The following is a 22,558-nucleotide window of genomic DNA, read 5'->3' as shown; positions in this document are numbered from 1 at the left end:
TTCTTTACCACTAGTGCCACCTGGGAAGCCAACACATGTATACACACAAACAAAAAGATATACTACAACTCTTAACTGCTTATGATATATGTGTTTGTGCTTAGTCACTCAGTTGTGTCTGACTCTTTGCAACCCCATGGACTGTAGCCCACCAGGCTTCTTTGTCATGGGGATTCTCTAGGCAAGAATACTGGAGTGGTTGCCATGCTCTCCTCCAGGGGATCTTCCTAACCCAGGGATAGAACTCAGGTCTCCCACATTGCAGATGGATTCTTTACTGTCTGAGCTGCCAGGGAAGCCTGCTTATGATATGGGCCAATCTGAAAATATTTAGCGATGTATTTGGTATCACTATTTTAAATTATTTGCTACTGAGAGTTTTTTTTAATCAATGCTACCTTTCAATGTATCTTCAAAAAATCTAACTTTACATATTTTTAAATCTCAACCTCAAAGACTGTGATTTAAGTTAGAAATAAATTAGTTTCTTAATATTCTCATAAGGACACTGACATCTGGCAAACTAATGTTCGGATTTCAGCGACTAATTTTTTCCTCTTAAACGTCTATGCATGTGTGCTCAGTCGCTCATCCATGTCTGACTTTTCGACCCCATGGACTGTAGCCCACCAGGCTCCTCTGTCCATGGGATTCTCAAGACAAGAATATTGGAGTGATTTCCTTCTCCAGGGGATTTTCCTAACCCAGGGATCGAACCTGCATCTCCTGCTTGGCAGGCAGATTGTTTACTATCTGAACCACAAGGGAATACCCACATAAAATATAACATGCAAGAGTCCCTCTAAATCACTGATGTCTTCTGCCTCTCAGGATTATGAATTGGTATGACAGTGTTGCAATTTTTTTTTAACTTGTGGCTTTCATTTTATTTAAAATCCACTGACACTGTGTGCAATATACCATGACAGCTGCCGACAATGTGGCAGGCATGTTGGGGTGCAAACATGATTGTGTCACATTGCTGCCTTGAGGAATGTAGGTTTTGGGAACGGGAGTCTGACGAGGAGGAAGCCCATGGGAACCACACAGTGAAAAGGCAGGGACGCTGAGAGTGCAGCTGCTCGGCGACTGTTTGGGGGCAGAGAAGCACAAAGCTTTGAAGAGGCGTGGGTTTGGGGTGAAGCCAGGGTGAAGGTGAAGAGAACAGGAACAGGCTGGGTGACATGAAGCTGCTGATGTTCAGTAGTGAGTTGGGCAGGTAGTGAGGAGGGCGGGGAGGCCGGTAGCTGACACACTGAACAGCCCAGTGAGTGCACGTTGCAATATTAACAAAGCTTGGTTTTGCACTTCTGAAAACTTATGTTGGTGCTGTGAAAACAAAGACTCTTCCAGATTATCTGTGGCCAAATTACCTACATGTACCTGGGCCTCCCTGGTGGCTTAGATGGTAAATAATCCACCTGCAATGCAGGAGACCCGGGTTTGATCCATGGGTTGGGAAGATCTCCTGGAGAAGGAAATGTCAAACCACTCCAGTATTCTTGGCGTGGGAAATACCGGGGACAGAGGCGCCTGCAGGGCTACAGTCCATGGAGTTGCAAAGAGTCAGAAATGACTTAGCAACTAAACAACAAGATCAAGACCATAACCACACTTGTTACAGAAAGCAAGAGTCCAGTTCCAACAGAGAAGAGACTCTTTTCCACTCTCTTACTAAGTCCATTCATCACTGACAGAGTTACTCAAGGTACTTTTTCCTTTGCATTCACACATTTTTTATTATGGAATTTGAAGAGGAAAAAACTAAGCAATAGTTTTCATCATTATCTTTTAATTTCCTTTATATTCTCTTATCCCAGGCTAATTTTGGCATGATCAGTTACACGACAAAAGACTCCCCTTTGCTTTAGAAACAGGTTTTGTGTCTAAACCCATGTATTAGTTTCATCTTGCTTTACTGTCCTTCCCACAAACCCAGGAGAATGACGGATATTGCTTATTGAGTACATATTTTGTTTTTCAATTCCATGTAAAATGACGAAAGCAGGTGTTAAAGGGGGAAATATACAATTTATGTTTAAATTTAACTGTGATTTTCATGTTTTACATATGACTTATGATAAAATATTTTTCTACCAGGTACTCTAGTCCTTAAATTTGCTTTTATTTCAAGATAAAAGTTTTGACTATTTGCAAAACATTTTAATAAAGCAGTGGTTACAATCATATCTACTTTAAATGTGGAAGCATTTTTAATCAGTGTGTCAATATAATGAAAAAATAAGCATAAAAGAGTATGACATGCAAAGTATCCTTAAAGCCTAATAAAAGCCAGCAGGATGGAAACCTTAGTTACACATAAATGGTCATAGGTGACATTATAATTCATGCAAATTTTATTGTCATGATCACGAAGAGATCACAAAAGATGAGAGGATGGTTTGTCACTAAATGGCATCCCTCTCACCTTCAAAAGGAAATAACATATGTAATTTTCTTTGTTTTCACCACAGAACACAGTACTAACAATTGTCTCTCCAAAGTGAGAAAGCTTTAAAACATGCTTGTCAGTAGGCTTTCTTTCATCATATTTAGTCCATGAAAAATACAAGCAAATAAAACATATAACCTTAGAGCACTAATGAAAGTTCTATAGGCATGTCAAGTGATCCTATGTGTGCTAAAGGAAACAAATAAGGATCATATACTAAATAGTTATTTGTATCAATTTTGAGACTAATGCCTTTAGTATAGAGTTTTCATGTCTTTTGAGAAATTTCCATTTTTCAAATAAATCAATTCAAGACAGCTCAGCCAACGTTTACCCCAAGTTTAGCATTTTAATCTGAAAATGAGTATATAAATCAGTGTGCTTTTTTTCAGTCAGTTAAAGAGGAAACGATACAAAGATAAATGAAAACAAGTTCTACATAGAGACTGAGTCAAAATCAAAAGGTTAAGAAGTAAGAGCTTCATACAATTTTCATTATATTCAGTTCCACTTACACAAACAAAAACAACGAATGAGCCAGAGACACTAACAAAATCTTGCCATTAAAATCAGCACCTAATTATTTATATATAATTATCTGTACTTTGCACTCAGATATAACTATATAGATTTACTAGTGTATTTGCCTTTAGGTATTTGAAAAATAACACTGAATGTACACACAGCATTTCCTAAAGCATTTTACTGTGAACAATAACTTGAGTGCAAAAATGAGAAGAGATTCATCAGAATTTCAAAGTAAAACCCTATGCCTCACCTAATTCTATTGAAAATGAGGCTCAAGGCAAATTTCACTTATCACTTGAAACACATTTCTGCCCTTGGATACCAGAAGCAAATTAAAAAACATGCTGTTGTTCTGCTATGGCAGAGCTACAATGCATTATGTTTAAATAGTTCAGCATTCAGATTTAGTTTACTTAAAGTACAATATGGAATCAATACAATTGTAGAATTCAGACAAAATGCATCAGTAATTGCCATTGCAATTACTGTACTGAAACAGCATTAATAGGATAGCCAAATAATTTTAGAATATATTTTGCCGACGAAGAACTATTTTATTCACTGGTCAACTTTTTAAATTTAAAATATGTATGCCTTAAATGTAAATGTATGTGTGTAATATACACATCACACAAACATAAAATCACTGTGTGTTTTTGTGTGTGTATATATATACATACAACATATGTATGTTATATATGTACACATTCATAGTGATTTTATGAACTCTGTGAAAAGCTTCTTCTTTACAGAAATGTAAAAGATACAGTCCACTATTTCAAAAAATATTTTTTTTCTTACAAAAATAAATCAAATTTCCAGACTCGTTTTGGAAGCACTTTAGGAAATAAACAAAGCAATATATTCCACTAAAACACGAAGTTTTTCCTGCTGCAGACAAGCCTTTTCAATGAATACTAATTTTAATTTTTTGAGACTCAAATTTCATTAAAGTTCCTATTAAACACCTTCCTTTATGTTAAATTAAGCTGTACAAGAATGATTACGAGGTAGTTTACATAGGTAGCATCACAAAAAATAAAAACAAACTGCTTATTTTAAAAATTGCTATAAATTTCAAGTAAGCAAATACCAGACATATAACTTTAATGTAAACTTAGTTAAATCTTGTGACTAGGCTATATTTGTCCTTCCTCAAAATCTGAAGTGTTCCTATAACAAATTGTATATTAAGTGGAATAACTACAAATTGCTATTTGTTAGTAAGTGCACAAAACCTCAGCTCCAAAATTTAACCGGATTAACTCAGAGCCAACTATTCTTAATCTGTTTTGTTTATAAGAATGGAAATCTCTCTTTAAGAACAGTTTTGAAATATATATAAAATGTATTAAAGTACGTATATACACTTCTTTTATGAAGTCTATATAAGTACACTGAGGCAAGAACTTAGAGATCTGAAGTTTGTTTCTTTTAAGCAGATAATGCTAAGCTCATTATATGGATGCTGGAAGCATCTCACTACTTACAGATTTGGCAGTAGCAGAAATATACTGGACGACCATCTCACGCTTGGTGGTAAAATCTTTGTTTCGTAAAGGAGCTTTTCGCTCTTCATTAAGGTTCATATCCTCCTGTTAAAAAGAATATTTATTGTATTAGCAAATTTCTGCTTATGAGTTTCAAAGGTGATTAATAAATATTAAGAAACAAAGTTCTACCATATATCAAAAGGAATTATATTCAATATTCTATAATAAACTATAATATAAAAGGATATGACAAAGAATATATATGTATGACTGAATCACTGTGCTGTACAGTACAAATTAACACAATATTGTAAATCAACTATACTTCAACAAAATAAACTTTAAAAAAGAAAAAGAAAAATTAATGTTCTCTGTATTAAAATAGTAAGTCATGCTCTGACTATCAACAACCATCATTTTTTGGCTCCTTCATTATTATTTTTCACTCTATATACCCTAATGTCATATAAATTTTACCATATATTTATGGTTCATATTGCTACCTACTCAAATGAGTAGAAATAAGAAAAAAAATTTTAACTATTCCACAGGATAAACTGGCAGTTTATAGCATAGATATACATCATACAACCTTAGCAAAGTTATTTTTTTACCCAATAGCAAAAATAAACAAATAAACACTTTACTACTTGGCATATGTTCCCTTAGGATAATTATTATCTAGAAGAACAAACATAATTTGTAAATTACAGGAAATATATATCTACAATACGTCACTGAAGAAAGATTCATGAGAAGTTGCTGAATTGGAGGAAAACATCAGAAACATAGTTACCTGCATTGGGATAAAAAAGACCACTAACTGGAAAGAAAAATATTCAGTTACAACAACACGTCATTTTGAGGTTCAATAAGCTTTGATTTGGTTGGAAATGTTCCTTTATATTGTGATACACAGACATAACATTTTCACTAGATAAATCATTTCTTCTTCATTTTGAAACTCATGTTAACCCCTGAAACATATTAAGACACACTTGAAGGGTCATAAAACCAAATTGGAAAGGACTACACCTCCAAAATCAACATCAAATGAAAAGACAACATACAAGATGTGTGAAAATGTTTACAAGTTATACATCTGATATGGGGCTTGTATCCAAAGTATAAAAAGAAGCCTTACAAATCAACAATAGACAAATAACCCAACTACAAGTGGACAAAGGATTTGAACAGACATTTCTCTAAAGAAGCCATACAAATGGCCAATAAGCACATGAGTGTCAACATCACTATTCACCAAGGAAATGCAAATCAAAACCACAGTGAGACACCGCTTCACTCCCACAGTAATAAAGGCTATGGCAGAAAAGATAATAACAATTGTTGGTGAGGATGTGGAGAAACTGGAACCCTTACACACTGATGGTAAGAATATGAGATGATACAGCCACTTTGGAAAACAGTCTAGTAGTTCCTCAAAAAGTTATACGTAGAGTTACCACATGACTCAGCTTATATCCAAGACAATGAAAACATATGTCCACACAAAATTTTGTACTTGAATGTTCACAGAAGAAACATTACAGTGGAAACAATTCAAATGTCTATCAAACGATGAATGGATTAAAAAATGTCATATGTCCATACAATGGACTATTATTCAGCCACAAAGACGAATGAAGTACTGATACATTCTATACTGCATGGATGAAACTTGAAATCACATTATGCTAAATGAAGAAAAGGGAAAGGGAAAGGGAAGTCGCTCAGTCATGTCAGACTCTTAGCGACCCCATGGACTACAGCCTACCAGGCTCCTCCATCCATGGGATTTTCCAGGCAAGAGTACTGGAGTGGGGTGCCATTGCCTTCTCTGTAAATGAAGGAAGTAGATCACAAAAGGCCATACATTACATGATTCCATTTATATTAAATATCCAGAACAGGCAAACCTATAGAGATTTGTGAATTAGTGGTTGTCTGGGGCAGGGCAAGAGGGGATGGGAGAACTGGGGTGTGACTGCCAACAGGTATGGTGTTTCATTTGTGGGTGATAAAAATGTTCTAAGAGTGAATGTTGTGATGGTTGCATGACTCTTTGAATACATGAAGAAAAAAAAACCACTGAACTGTATACTTTAAGAGGATGAATTTTATGGCTTCTGAATGGTATCTTGACTTTTTAAAACAAGAAAAAGAAATCAGTATTTTTATCCCTTTACTTGCTTAGTAATTCTAAACATTACTAGTTTTTAATCAACTAAACGAATGGACAAAGAAAAATACTAAAATAATTTTAAAAATCATGTATGAGAATGTGGGGGGAAAAACAAAGGATCCATAAAAAGTAATCAAACTGCATCTATGTATTGAATAGTAACTTCAATGACACCAGTATCTCATGATATATAGTTGCACCCACGGCAGTCACTGCAGTGACTCCTACAATGATGAATTCACAATCAATATCTATAAATTTCATGTATATATACCTGAGCCCCCTTCCCAATTATCTCTATCACTGTCTCTACCTCTACTTTTCCTATCTTATTTCATTTCTCGTTTGTCTATCTTACTTGTTAATGATTTACTTGAAGCCAGGCTCTCTTTCTCTCTCAAAGGCTAGACCTAGCATTGTTGAATCAAAGTGAGAATCACAGGAATGAGGCTGGTTAGCACTTTATAAAGTCCACAGATATTCATCTGTGTTCTGTGTCGACTTCAACTAACAGGGAACTCACTACCTCCACATGCAGTCCTTCCCATTATAGGGTAGTTTAACTTTTGCCAAGTTTTACTTTGGAGGACTGGATCTGAAATATGTACAACAAAATACTAACATCATGTGAAGGTGGCAAGATCATATCATTTTCTTCTCTACTTTCTAAATTTTGACTCAAATTAATTAATTTGACTCTGTTAAATTAATAAAAATAAACAATTCATAATATAGTAGGGATGGAGAAGGAAATGGCGACCCACTCCAGTATTCTTGCCTGGAAAGTTTCCATGGACAGAAGAGCCTGGAAGGCTATAGTCCATGGGGTCGCCCAGAGTCGGACATGACTGACTGAGTGACTGAGTACATGTAGTAGGGAAGAGTGATATGTAAACATATCAGTATAACAGAGGCATGTACAGGATGTCTTAGGAACACAGAGGACAGATGGGAAAGACAAAAGAGAAGTCTTCATCAGGATTTGGGTCTTGAAGGAGGAGAAAAACCTGAGTGAAGGCCAAGAGATTAGCTACCAGACCACAGTAGACTTCTGTCACAGTTGGCTGCCCAATAGCACTTGAACATGCCCGCTATAATTTTAAACACCCACCCAGTATCAGCCCCACCAATGAAGAATCCATGAAAACCACATTTATCAGTCTCTGAGTGACTTCATTTTCACTTTCACTTTCACTTTTCACTTTCATGCATTGGAGAAGGAAATGGCAACCCACTCCAGTGGAGAATCCCAGGGACAGGGGAGCCTGGTGGTCTGCCATCTGTGGGGTCGCACAGAGTCGGACACAACTGAAGCGACTTAGCAGCAGCAGCAGCAGCTATCCCTTATAACAATACAGTAAGATGACTTAGTTGTCATCCATGAAATAGATGCATATGGGGTATAGATTCACCCATGTTTTGTTAGCATGGGTGGCAACAGAGGCAACATGGATTGATGGCAGCGGACACATCTTTTTCATCACAACAATTTGACAAAGTGGTTCTGGGGTAGCAACAGCTCCTTCATCAGATTATGTTTTGGCTGTGTGATTCTGGAAGTTATTCCTATACTTAGATTACCTGGAGCCTGTTTTGCAACCTTTCTGGTTCATATCTCTTTATGTTTGTTTGTGTGTGTGTGTATAAATATTCTATCTAAATTAATCAGAATAAATTATCTTATGTTTAATAATCTGGGCTATTGAAGTAACTCAAGTAATAATAATAAGAGTCCAAACTAAGAGGGATGGTAGATTGGACAGAATAAATAAACAAAAGGAACCGGTAAATATTACATGAAGACAATACTCTCTACTTGAGGCTAAAGTATACCTACCAGTTTCAATTTATCTTAATGTGACATGGTTCAGCATCTCTCTCAAATACCCTGTGGTTTGATAAATCCAAGGAAGGAAAGGATTTCCATGTCCTTCACCTTGAAATACTACACTTCTCAATTCAGCCTCTGATTTTATGACTTTATTGGCAAGTACATCATTCTGCTAAATCATATTTTGTTTGTTTCCATCAAAACCTCTAAATGCTGCTCATATATGCTAGCCATGTCTCTACCATCTCATAACATTCTGGTTAAATTATAGTCTCCTGCAAATAGCATGAATCTGTATCCCCAAGTAGTATCAACTCTGAAACACTGACAAGATTGAGTGTCTGTACTTGTACACTCCACAGTCAGGCCTTTGAGTGTGGTAATGCCACCGCTGGCAATCTCTACATAGAGAATCTGCTAGCCTTCCAGTGACTTTTTTTTTTTTTATTGAAGGATAATTGCTTTAGAGAATTTTGTTGTTTTCTGTCAAACCTCAACAGGAATCAGCCAAAGATATACGTTCTGTGTTACCATATACCTCCAATTCAATTTTTAATGACACAGGGCAAAGATCATGCTATCAAGAGTAGAATCATGGAGGCAGGCAGGATAATAATGAGAATATAGAGAATATGGACCTCGGAGGAATATCAAGATTAAGTGCGATCATGCACCCAAGTCTGGTGTATATTAGCTAGCCATCAAAGAATGTTTGTGTTATTATTCATGTTCATGTTATTATTACTTCCCTAGTCTCATTTCTTTCATTTCCACTGTTCATCTTACCCCTTGTGTTTGAATAACACAAGATTATTCATCATTTTTCTACACATTCTATGCTCTTACAAATTTCCATTACTTTGTTCATGATGCTGTTCTCTGCCTAGACTGCTGTCAACTTTACCACCCTCTCCCTCTGTTAACCCCCATCTCCTCCCACCCTACCCAAATCCATGTCAGGCGAACTCATATACTTCTGCTAATTCTTCAGATTTCCCTCAAAGCACCTCGTTTAGAAGTGACCATCTTCATGCTGCTGCTGCTGCTGCTGCTGCTGCTAAGTCACTTCAGTCGTGTCCGACTCTGTGCGACCCCATCGACGGCAGCCCACCAGGCTACCCCGTCCCTAGGATTCTCCAGGCAAGAACACTGGAGTGGGTTGCCATTTCCTTCTCCAACGCATGAAAGTGAAAAGTGAAAGTGAGGTCGCTCAGTCATGTCCGACTCTTCACAACCTCATGGACTGCAGCCTACCAGGCTCCTCCGTCCATGGGACTTTCCAGGCAAGAGTACTGGAGTGGGGTGCCATTGCCTTCTCCCATCTTCATGCTATTCTTCCATATTAATTTCCTATACTATAGCACTTAAAATGACACTCAATAATAAATCCATCTAGCTTAAACTATAAACTGAGGGCCAAAACTAGGTTCTTTTTTTAATCTTTGTATTGCCAAGCAAAGAGTATGCAATCCTGGAATGCACCAAGAATTTAATAAATATTTGCTGAACCAATGTGATATTTAGGAATTTTTCTCTAAATACTTTAATTTGCTTTACAGCCACAAACATTTTTATACCTATAAATCTGCTGCATAGGTTGACTGGGAATAGGTACCACTCACACGAACAGAGGAAACCATAATGACTTATCTTATTCTTACACAAAGCAGCAGCATACTACTAATTAGGCAGCTAATACTTCCAAATCATTAACTCCAGCTTTGTAATAGAATCATAAAACTAAATAGAGCAATATTCACAATTCAATACTAATTCTGAACAATGTAACTGAATATGAAACTACTACTAAACACACTGAGTTTTTTTAATTTTTATTGAAATATAGTTGATTTATAATGTTGTATTAGTTTCAGGTATACAGTAAAGTGATTCAGTTTTATAAATAAATATATATATATACACACACACACACACACATTTTCAGATTCTTTTCCATTATACTTTATTACAAGATATTGAGTATATTTCCCTGTACTATACAGTAGGTCTTTGTTGGTTATCTATATTATATACAGTAATGTTAAACAGACTGAGTTCTTATAGTACACAGAACACTAAAGCAAGCTTTTACTGTATTGAAAATTTAGTTGGATACTTCCACAATACGAGAAGAACTGTATTATTTTGCAATTTAAAAAAAAGATGAAGTAACTGACCACTTATAATATTTGTACTGTATTATCATCAAGCCAGTGAAGAAGGAAATGGCAACCCACTCCAGTGTTCTTGCCTGGAGAACCCCAGGGACGGGGGAGCCTGGTGGGCTGCCGTCTATGGGGTCGCACAGAGTCGGACACGACTGAAGCGACTTAGCAGCAGCAGCAGCAGCATCAAGCCATATTTATAAACACTAAATCAATTATTCTCCTACCAGTTAAGCTATGATGCAATTTTCCCATTACAGACAACCTCCTTCATTCCTTCAGCAAATAAACATTGTATTCTTACAACTATTACTGAGAAACCATATAAGAATAGAGTCAAACAAGAAGGTTAAAAGTTGAACCAGCTGCCTATTCATTTGTACTCCCATTCATTCTCATTCTCTCCTTCTCCCTCTCACCTCCCATAAATCTTTAAACAGGTGACAATATACTTTTTTAACTTTTGCATCTTCTAGCATCATTTTCTACTTTCCTAAACTTCCATTGTTTTTCTCACTTGCTTTATGAGAGGTAAATATCAATCATATATGTTTTTACATCTCTTCCTTCCCTATAAGAATACTTGCTCCTTCTTTCTATAAAGTTGCTATAAATATCTATGTACTTTGTATAAAGTAACTATTTCTGTTTCTGCAACATGTATTGATCCCAGTTTAAGACTGGATTTTCCACTTGCTGTTTTTAAATCTGAACTTGACTTCACCATCAAATGCTTGCCCTCTTCCTTCTGCTTCTCAATAGTAAGTATTCAAAAAAATTTTTTTTAATTTATTTGGCTATGTATGCCAGGTTTTAACTATAGGACACGTGATCTTTGTTGCTGTGTGTGGGCTCTTAGTTGTGGCATGCAGGATCTAGTTCTCTGACCAGGGATCAAACCCAGGTCCTTTGCACTGGGAGTGTGGAGTCTTAACTACTGGACCACCAGGGAAGTCACTCAAGTATTCTTTAACTTCTATTTTAAGGGGATCTGTACCCCTGAAGAGAATAAGCCAATGATACCCTACTACCAAAAAATACTCTAGCATGAAAAGCAATTATAGATATCTTTGATTATTTTAAGATTATAAATTAATGGATTTTTACAACATTTATTTCTTTATTTTTTATTCATTTATCCAGCCACTTATTTGGTAATGTTTGTTGTTAAAATAAGATATTAAGGTTTTTTTTAATTTTTTAAAATTTATTTTTGAATCAAAGGATAATTACAGAATTTTCTTGTTTTATGTCAAATAGCAACATGGAATTTATTTATTTTTTATTGGAGGATAATTGCTTTCCAATGTTGTATTCGTTTCTGTCATACATAAACATGAATCAGTCATACGTATATATATATGTTCCCTCACTCTTGAACCTCCCTACCACTTCCCACCTCATCCCACCCTTCTAGGATGCCACAGAACACCAAGTCAAGCTCCCTATGTTATACAGCAACTTTATTTCTTTGTTCTTTTCTAAAGAAATGTTCATATAAAGATATGTTCTACATGTAATTCCTCTAACTTCTGTCAACTAGAAAGGATAGAACATTTCTTTTTAAAATCCCAATAACACCATCAGGGATATTCCACATAAGTAGCTAATTGGCCAATTGTACCTGCTATTAATTAACCACCTCATGTCTTCAAATGATACAGTTAAGTTTACTTTTATAGACTGTAGCTATATAACATATAGAAATCTGTATGGAAAACAAAGTTAAAGGAAGTATAGAGCCAAAAGCCAGGGGCTGGGGTGGGCGGGGGGCAGAGCAGGAATGAAATTAAATGAATGTATGGATGTGAAAATTGAACTGTGAAGAAAGCTGAGTGCCGAAGAATTGATGCTTTTGAACTGTGGTGCTGGAGAAGACTCTTGAGAGTCCCTTGGACTGCAAGGAGATCCAACCAGTCCATTCTGAAGATCAACCCTGGGTGTTCTTTGGAAGGAATGATGCTAAAGCTGAAACTCCAGTACTTTGGCCACCTCATGTGAAAAGTTGACTCATTGGAAAAGACTCTGATGCTGGGAGGGATTGGGAGCAGGAGGATAAGGAGACGACAGAGGATGAGATGGCTGGATGGCATCACCGACTTGATGGACATGAGTTTGAGTGAACTCCGGGAGTTGGTGATGGACAGGGAGGCCTGGCGTGCTGCTTGCTATTCATGGGGTCGCAATGAGTCGGACATGACTGAGCGACTGAACTGAACTGAGTACTGCAGAAAAAGTCTTCAGCTATTTCTGGTTTCAGGTTTTATTGGAGGAAATTAACTACAGAAAGTGAAAGTGAAGTCGCTCAGTCGTGTCCGACTCTTTGCGACCCCATGGACTGTAGCCCACCAGGCTCCACCGCCCATGGGATTCTCCAGGCAAGAATACTGGAGTGGGTTGCCATTTCCTTCTCCAGGGGATCTTCCCGACCCAGGGATTGAACCCAGGTCTCCTGCATTGCAGGCAAACACTTTAACCTCTGAGCCATCAGGGAAGCTATGAACATCTACATACACCTCTTCACCATCAAGAAGGTAAATTTAGAATATCTATCTAGCTATTAGGAAACACAAATTCACTCTCCTATAATCCTTAATCCTGAGTTCAACATTCAACCAGTGGTTTCCAGAGTTCAAATATTACTTAAAGCATCAACTGTGGCTTGTGAAATATTGATGTTTAATCGAAATACAAGAAAATGAACTTTAATATTTAACGTGAGAATAATACTGGATCCATAGCTCCAAATTTTATAGGAATTATCTCAAGGGAAAAGTGGGGTATTCACAACCCATGTTTTTCTCAGTAACAAGTACTTGGTTAAGTGAACTTACAGGCTATTTGACCTAGTTTTAGCTAAGTCAGTCCTCAAAACAACAACAAAATAGAAAAGTACCTTTACAAGATTCCTGCAAAGACAACATATTGAGGATAATAAGATAGTACCAATAACACAAGTACAGGGCAACAAGAAAATACTAGATTGTTGTATTTTCTACACAGAAGTCTGAGCCTTTCCTCAGTCATATCATGTGTTACAAATAACAAAAATATAAGACTAATAAGAAGCTGGTCCCACAAGATTAAAAGTTACTAATGTAACAATCTGAAATTATCAACCATCATTGATGACTCTCACTTTATGTGCACATTGTACCTTAAAATATACAGCTAATGATAGTGAGTGCTGTGTTGTGCTTAGTCGTTCAGTTGTGTCCAACTCTTTGTGACCCCATGGACTGTAGCCTGCCAGGTTCCTCTGTCCATGGGGACTCTCCAGGCAAGAATACTGGAGTGGGTTGCCATGCCCTAAAGCAACCTCAAACTTACAGACCATTTAAAATTCAAACATCTAGAGCATGAAAGAAGCTTTTTCGATTTTCTCAGCAATAACTAGAATCATGTGATATGCAATCCAATACTTAGTGAAATTTTGTAAACTTAATGACACACATTTAGAAGCCTCTCGTTTGTTTTCTTTCTTTAATAGCAAAAGACAAAAGGTCCCATGACATTGGAGGAACACTTGGTATAAGAAGCTGAGATAATATATGCAAAACAACATGGTAGTAAACTAAAACACATTATTTTGTCAGCCAATACTGTCAGAAGACATATAGAAATCACTACTGAAAATATGCTAGAGCAAGTATTAGAAAAATTACTCAGTGTGGGAGGTTTATCATACAGTTGAATGAAAATACAGCTGTTTTTCCTTTTAAACAACTCAGCTTATATTATTTACTAGATTGTTTCAATAATAAAGCATTAAAACTACATTTATTTGAGTCACTAGTGGAACAATCTGAGAAAACATATTGCCTAAATAAATGATTTATTTAATAAAAGGATGTTTTATGAAAAAACTGTAAGTGAGAAGCATTCCTGAGTAGGGAAGTTTGCCCCACATATAAAATCCAAACCACTGCAAGAAGTTGAAACCAAAATACATTAGAATGTAGGGGGTTTTTTTAATTAATAAAAGCAAGATATTTAAAATAAAGCAGAATATTTACAATATTTTAAAATGAGATAGTAAGTGAGAATGATACATGTATTTTACAGAGAGATTTCTGGCTATCTCAAGACAAAGATTTTTAAAAGTTCTGAAATTTCACATGATGGGCATTTTTCATTCACAAAAGGACAAGCAATCCCTTAATAGTTTAACAGCTCGTGAGAAAGTAACTGCTTCAAATGAACCTCACTGAAAAAGCCATACACTGGCACACTGCCAGGTAGATCTCCTTCATCCTTTCATGACTCACCTCTTCCTCCTTCTTCCAGGCATCAGGTGCAACGTCTGCAGCAGATATGATTAGATAAACATGGGGATGAGGGTCTAGACATCAAGCATATGGAAGGAAGATGCAAAGGGCCCATGTCCCTAATGACATCTAGTGAAGCCCGTTTTTCAAAACCCATTTAGAATCCATTTATTTGCAAATATAAAAATGCAACACTTCAGATAAGTTTCAAGAACAACTGACTGTCATTAAGGGAGATGGTTCAGTTCAGCAGAAAACCTTAGCTCGATTCATGGATTAGAATGAGCAAAGTTAATATTATGATTTAATAAGTGTAACTAACAATGTTCTTGTTCCACTTGGACTTATATATTGTCAGATTTATGTTTCAACTATAAGAGACATTAAATCAAGTATCAAAATAAAATGGACTTAGAACTAAACCTTCTAATTAGTCTTTTTTTAAACAAGACATAAAAAATAATAACACAATGACATTGCTCTCACTAAAACATTATTAATCATGACAGCAAAGGCTTATAAACCATTAATAAATAAACTCATTTAAAATCACCTAAAAATCTTGTTCTTTGCATGTTCTTATCCCTTTCTATGCCTGTACTTTTATACAAAGTACTAGTACATACACGTGGGTATATTTTTTTTAAGTTAAAACATGTTCGGGTTACCTGCTCAAATACATATTTTTTCTAACAGGCTAGGAAATTAGAAAGTTTAGAGACTACTACACTAGTCCAGACACTGACACTTTTTCTGTGAAGGGCCAGACAGTATATGTTTTAGGCTTTGCAGGTCACAGGGACTTTGTCACAACTACCCAACTCCACAGTGCAAAAGGAGCCACCAACAATATGTAAACAAATGGCTTGGCTGCATTCAACAAAATTGTGTTTATGAACACTGAATTTCACAATTTTTCATGTGCCCTGAAACAGTCTTCTTTTGATTTTCTGCAATCATTTAAAAGTATAAAATCTATTAAAAAATATAAAAAGTATAAAACTCATAAAAACTAAAACCCCAGAAGCTGGGATAGTGTCTTTGTCATTTTTATGTTCCCCTGCATCTAACAAAGTATCTGGCACTCAGTAGAGAGTTGTCAAGTAAATTTCTCCATGACACAGAAATTTGTCTTTGCTTTTTTCTTCTTTTTTTCCCCACAATTGTGTGCTTAGTCACTCAGTCGTGTCCGACTCTTTGCAACCCCATGGACTGTAGCCCGCCAGGCTCCTTGGTCCATGGGGACGCTCCAGGCAAGAATACTGGAGTGGGTCGCTATGCCCTCCTCCAGGGGATCTTCCCAACCCAGGGACTGAACCCAGGTCTCCCACACTGCAGGCGGATTCTTTATCATATGAGCCACCAGAGACAGTAGGGATTTTCCTTAAGTTGTTCTCTGCTCTCTCTCTACTCAGAGCTTAACAGCACCTGGCATATAGAAGGCATTGGACCTTGATGAATTAAGTCATTCAAATTCTGAGAACCCTTTAATGTCAAAAAATTAAAACTCTGAAAACTCAGAAGTGACACTGGGTCTCACAGGATATTCAGATCTTCTGTTTCCTCCCTGAGCCTTTGTGCTGGGTTAAGTACTCACAAAAGCCTATTCACAGCTGTCTTATTACCATGGAAACCCTATGTTTACTTGCTTGTCTCCCTGACTAAATTCTGAGCTCTTTGGGGGCAAGGGAGGAACTGCACTAATCTGTGTGTACTTCCAGCAGGTAGCACATGACCTGGCACACTGTGCATATCAATACATGGTTGTGAAAATGCCTTCACAGCAAAAAAAAAAAAACAAAAAAAAAAAAACAAAAAAAAAAAACACTAGTGGAACTTTTCGAACAGAAAAAAAAAAAAAAAAACCTCTTTAAGAAACATTTCTATGTACAAATCAGAACAGACAGAAGCAATGAATTGTGAAGTTTATTAGCTACAATTAGAGAAAATTTGCAAACCTACTTCCTTTAGTTTCTCTTCCTGGACCTCTAGCCTACTACTCCCTCAGTTGTGAACCTTCGATGAGAATTGTACTTGGGAAGAAAATTTAAAAGTGACCCAGATTTAGTTACCTTTGAGATCTATTTATAGGGTGAGTTTTACTCCTCCTTTATATGCTTTACTTGGGAGTGAGTGTGTTTAAGAAAATAAAATGACTAGATCTGATACTGGTGTTTTCTCAGTCTAATGACAAGGAGTAAAGATATTGGAAATATGAGTATAAAAAATGGAAAGTAGGCTAAGAAGACAATTTCTAAGGATCTAGCCATTCCTGGAAACTGTTTCCATGCCCTATTATAGATTTTGAGTCCTATGCCACCAATAACTGTTTTATAGTAACTTGACCTTTAACTAAAATTACTTATGCTGAGAGCAAGCTTCCCCAGTGGCTCAGCAGTAAAGAATCCACCTGCAATGCAGGAGATGTGGGTTCAATCCCTGGGTTGGAAAGATCCCCTGCTGGAGGAAATGACAACCCACTCCAGTATTCTTGCCTGGAGAATTCCATGGACAGAGGAGCCTGGTGGGCCACAGTCCATAGGGTCGTCAGACACGATTAAGTATCCACACGCTTAGAACACTAAAAGGTTCTCATCCAGGCTAATCAACTCCTAAAAGACTGGTGTTGGGTAACAAAAAAAGCCATGATAGCAGTCACGGACAACACCTAGGGTCCAAAGTCAAACTGGCTCTCAAAACAGATGAAAACCAAAAGTGAGAGAACAAACTGAAAAGCTTTGGGATTCTTTAAAAGAGTTCTACCACATGGAATATAGGACAGACAATTTAGTATTTATTGCATATAACTACACTCTCATTAAATTATGCCAAAATGCAAAATACATTAATGTAAATTGCTGAATAGAAACAAAGTATAAAACATCACATTTGCATTGCCTTTAGTAACTGAAATTGAGGGGCTTCCCTGCTGGCTCAGTGGTAAAGAATTTGCTTGCCAATGCAGGAGACACGGGTTCAACCCCTGATCCAGGAGGATCCCACATACCTTGGAGCAACTAAGCCCATGCACAATTTCTAAGCCTGTGCTCTGGAGCCCAGAAGCCATAACAAGAGAAGCCACCAAAATGAGAAGCCCGCACACCACAACTAGAGAAGAGCCCCCACTTGTCACAACTAGAGAAAAACCTTGCAGTAATGAAGACCCAGCACAGCCAAAAATAATAAATAAAAATTATTTTAAAAAACGACTGAAATTGAAATGACGTGTGCCTAGAAATTAATCACAAATTATCACTAGCCTCATCTTTTGTACACAATTAAACTATTTTTTTACCTATATAAGAACACAGTTCTTATAGACATATCTATAGGAATCTAATGTGACCAATGTAAGCTGGACATCCACTCAATAAATCATTGTACTAGCTAAAACAAATTAAGTTCCAACTTGAACTTCCAAGACATCTCTATATGTTTATTTTTAAGCTTAAAATGGAAATCCCCTATCCTCCAAGCCAAAAAAAAAGAACAGTTGGATACAAAAGGGCAATAATATTCAAAAGGAAACGGACAGTGTCCAGACGCATTTCTCTCCTTGCTCTAATTAATTCAGTTTGGATAAAAACGAGCTATTGCTATTGAACATTTAATAATCCTTAATTGGTATACTCAATGTACAAAGACCAGCTCAGTTATTCTCAGTAAACTCAAAGGCTAGGATATCTTAACATGTTGAATGTTACTCAATTACAGCATTATAAATTTCCTTATATTTAAAATGGAAGAGAGGAGATATTTCACCAACCCTAATTACAGACAACACAAAATGTCTGATTAACCTGAGAAAACCGATGAATATGCTGCTGCTGCTGCTGCTGCTGCTAAGTTGCTTCAGTCATGTCTGACTCTGTGCAACCCCATAGATGGCAGCCCACCAGGCTCCCCCATCCCTGGGATTCTCCAGGCAAGAACACTGAAGTGGGTTGCCATTTCCGTCTCCAATGCATGAAAGTGAAAGTGAAGATGCTCAGTCGTCTCCACCAGGCTCCTCCGTCCATGGGATTTTCCAGGCAAGAGTACTTGAGTGGGGTGCCATTGCCTTCTCCGCGATGAATATGAACCTCATTCAAATTTGAATTTGGGGTTAAAAGTGATATGTAATATTATGACAATTCAGTCATCTTTTAAAGTTACACTCCCAAAAATGTGGAAGAAATAGTCTTGCTTTGATCCGACTACCTTTACCCACTATGGAAGATTTGAAAACATGACTGGGCTGAAAAGGGGAACAGGAATCTTAAAGAGCAAGTATAATTTACCCCACGTGGGTAATAACAAAAATCATATAAAAACAAGTGTGGTTTTTTTTTTTCATTCTTGAAAGTTTTAATTAAAAAAAAAACACTTTCTAATCGTAAATTAATAGGCAAAGACTACATTTCAAGTGAAAAATTAAATTTTACAAACTGTTGAAGACTGCTAATAAACAGTGTGTGCTCCATGAAATAAGCAATCATCTAAAAGTTTCAAATTTGGAGCTTTACATCTGTCAGCAATAGCCATTGGTATCATTACTCCGAAAATCTGCCTATTACTTATTTCCTTGAGCAGCCACAATACAGAACCTGGCATATCAATGCATAAGAGATGTCAGTGTCAATGGTACATGTGTGCGTGCATGCTAAGTCACTTCAGTCTTGCCTGACTCTTTGTGATCCTATGGACTGTAGCCCATCAGGGTCCTCTGTCCATGGGATTTCCCAGGCAAGAATACTGGAGTGGGTTGCCATGCCCTTCTTCAGGACATCTTCCCAACCCAAGGACTGAACCCATGTCTCATCTTTTGTGTTGGCAGGTTCTTTATCACTAGAGCCACCTGGGAAGCCCCAATGGCACATTAGTAATCACCTTTGACTGAGTGGATCACAACAAACTGTGGAAAATTCTTAAAGAGATGGGAATACCAGACCACCTGAACTTCCTCCTGAGAAATCTAAATGCAGGTCAAGAAGCAACAGTAAGAACTGGACATGGAACAACAGACTGGTTCCAAATTGGGAAAGGAGTATGTCAAGGCTGTATATTGTCACCCTGCTTATTTAACTTAGATGCAGAGTACATCATGCAAAATGACAGGCTGGATAAAGCACAAGCTGGAATCAAGACTGCTGGGAGAAATAGCGATAACCTCAGAAATGCAGATGACACCACCCTTATGGCAGAAAGCAAAGAAGAACTACTAAAGAGCCTCTTGACAAAAGTGAAAGAGGAGAGTGAAAAAGCTGGCTTAAAACTCAATATTCAGAAAACTAATCATGGTATCTGGTCCCGTCACTTCATGGCAAATTGATGGGGAAACAATGGAAACAGTGACTGACTTCATTTTCTTGGGCTCCAAAATCATTGCACATGGTGACTGCAGCCGTGAAATTAAAAGACTCTTGCTCCTTGGAAGAAAATGTATGACAAACCTAGACAGCATACTAAAAAGCAGAGACATTACTTTGCTGAAAAAGGTCCATCTAGTCAAAGCTATGGTTTTTCCAGTAGTCATGTACGGATGTGAGAGTTGGACTATAGAGAGAGCTGAGCGCTGAAGAATTGATGCTTTTGAACTTTGGTATTGGAGAAGACTCTTCAGAGTCCCTTGGACTGCAAGGAGATCCAACCAGTCAATCCTAAAGGATTTCAGTCCTGAATATTCATTGGAAGAACTGATGCTGAAGCTGAAACTCCAATACTTTGGTCACCTGATGCGAAGAGCTGACTCACTGGAAAAGACCCTGATGCTGGGAAAGACTGAGGGCAGGAGGAGAAGGGGACGACAAAGGATGAGATGATTGGATGGCATCACTGACTCAATGGACATCGGTTTGGGTGAACTCCCGGAATTGGTGATGGACAGGGAGGCCTGGCGTGCTGCAGTTCATGGGGTCACAAAGAGTTGGACATGACTGAGTGACTGAACTGAACTGAAGCCTTAATATCCTTATCTGAAAAATAGAGTATAACTATGTTGCCTACTTTGCAGCACTGTCACAAGGATCAGCTGAAATAATACAAATAAAGTATTCAATTACATGCTGGGCCCATAAGTGCACAGTAAATGTGAGCTATGATAATTCATAAAATAAGTTGTTCACTTAATCTGATTATAGTCAAACAAAAGATAATAAAGAAAATATATAATGTTTAACATACAACATTACATATATTTAATATATATATATATATATATATAGTCTTCTCACAGAGAAGGCAATGGCACCCCACTCCAGTACTCTTGCCTGGAAAATCCCATGGACGGAGGAGCCTGGAAGGCTGCAGTCCATGGGATTGCTAAGAGTCGGACACAACTGAGTGACTTCACTTTTACTTTTCACTTTCATGCATTGGAGAAGGAAATGGCAACCCACTCCAGTGTTCTTGCCTGGAGAATCCCAGGGACGGGGAAGCCTGGTGGGCTGCCGTCTATGGGGTCGCACAGAGTCGGACACGACTGAAGCGACTTAGCAGCAGCAGCAGCAGACTTCTCTCAAAGAAGAGACACAACCCTTTAAAAGTTTTTTTTTTTTTTTAATTGATCTTTTGTTTTTACTTTTAAGCAAACCACAATTCTCTGATTTCCTCTTCCAACATTCCCACGGAAGGAAAAATTATCATTTGGACAATGTGGCACCAGGTTGTACCTTTCTTTAACATTTATGAATCCACAAGTAAATCTTTTAAAAAACATGTCACATTTAAAGAGGGATGTGGTAAACTGCTGATGAAATATTAGAATTAATATTCAAACCACAAAACAAAAATTCTATAAAAGGTTTGAAAACACTGTAAATGCTGTACACAAATTTAAAAATTTAAAACTGCCAGGAATCATTTTTTGTTTATGGCTATCATCACGTAAAACGAATGCGTGTAACTGAAGCAAATGAGCAAATGAAAAGGGTAGTAGAGGAAGATATCAAAAGGGTCAAATTGTGAAAATGTTAGTCACTCAGCCATGTCCAACTCTTTGCAACCCCTTGGACTGTAGCCCACCAGGCTCCTCTGTCCATGGAATTCTCCAGGCAAGAATATTGGAGTGGTTTGCCATTTCCTTCTCCAGGGGATCTTCCCAACCCAGGGATCGAACCCAGGTCTCCCACATTGTAGGCAGATTCTTTACCACCTGAGCCACCAGGAAAGTCCTTCAAAAAGGTAAATTGGGGATCAAAACATAGAGGGCCTTACTCTTTTAAGGATACTGGTTTTTGTATCCTGAAGGAATTAGGAAGCCATAGGAGAGATTTGAGAAGCTATGGAGAGATTTGAGAAGCTATGGAAAGATTTGAGAACCCAAGTGACATGACGTTGTCAGGTTTTAAATGGGTAATATTTGAGAATACACTGTAGAGGGTCATGGTGGAAGCAGGGAGACAAGTGAGGAACTCTGTTAATCATAATAGCTCTGCCACTCTTGTAGCAGCCTAGGTGAGGCTTCAACTAGTGTGGGACCAGTGAAGGTGGTAAGAAATGATCAGCTTTTACAAGTACCTTACTTTGAGGGCAGAGCTTATGGGTTTCCTAGCAAATTAAATGTGGAATGTGACAAAGAGAGAGTAATCAAGGATAATCCTAAAGTGTTTGGCCCAAGTAACTGAACAGATGGATATACCATCGACTGAGAAGGGGAAGA

The 22,558-nt window shown here is 37.3% G+C and overlaps 1 protein-coding gene across 12 annotated transcripts in view; it reads right to left on the bottom strand.

Moving 5' to 3' along the window:
- Window positions 1-22,558, bottom strand: part of DIAPH2 (diaphanous related formin 2) — a 981,259-nt gene that overhangs the window by 892,123 nt on the left and 66,578 nt on the right. For all 12 annotated transcript variants that reach the window (XM_055563966.1, XM_055563967.1, XM_055563965.1 and 9 more), the window contains one exon: window positions 4,471-4,575. In XM_055563966.1, coding sequence (XP_055419941.1) covers window positions 4,471-4,575 — 105 coding nt within the window. The remainder of the gene's footprint in view (window positions 1-4,470; window positions 4,576-22,558) is intronic.

This window comes from Bubalus kerabau, chromosome X (genome assembly GCF_029407905.1).
Source record: "Bubalus kerabau isolate K-KA32 ecotype Philippines breed swamp buffalo chromosome X, PCC_UOA_SB_1v2, whole genome shotgun sequence".
NCBI lineage: Eukaryota > Metazoa > Chordata > Mammalia > Artiodactyla > Bovidae > Bubalus > Bubalus kerabau.
The sequence above is the reverse complement of the archived record's forward strand: the minus strand, read 5'-3'. Positions and strand labels throughout refer to the sequence as shown.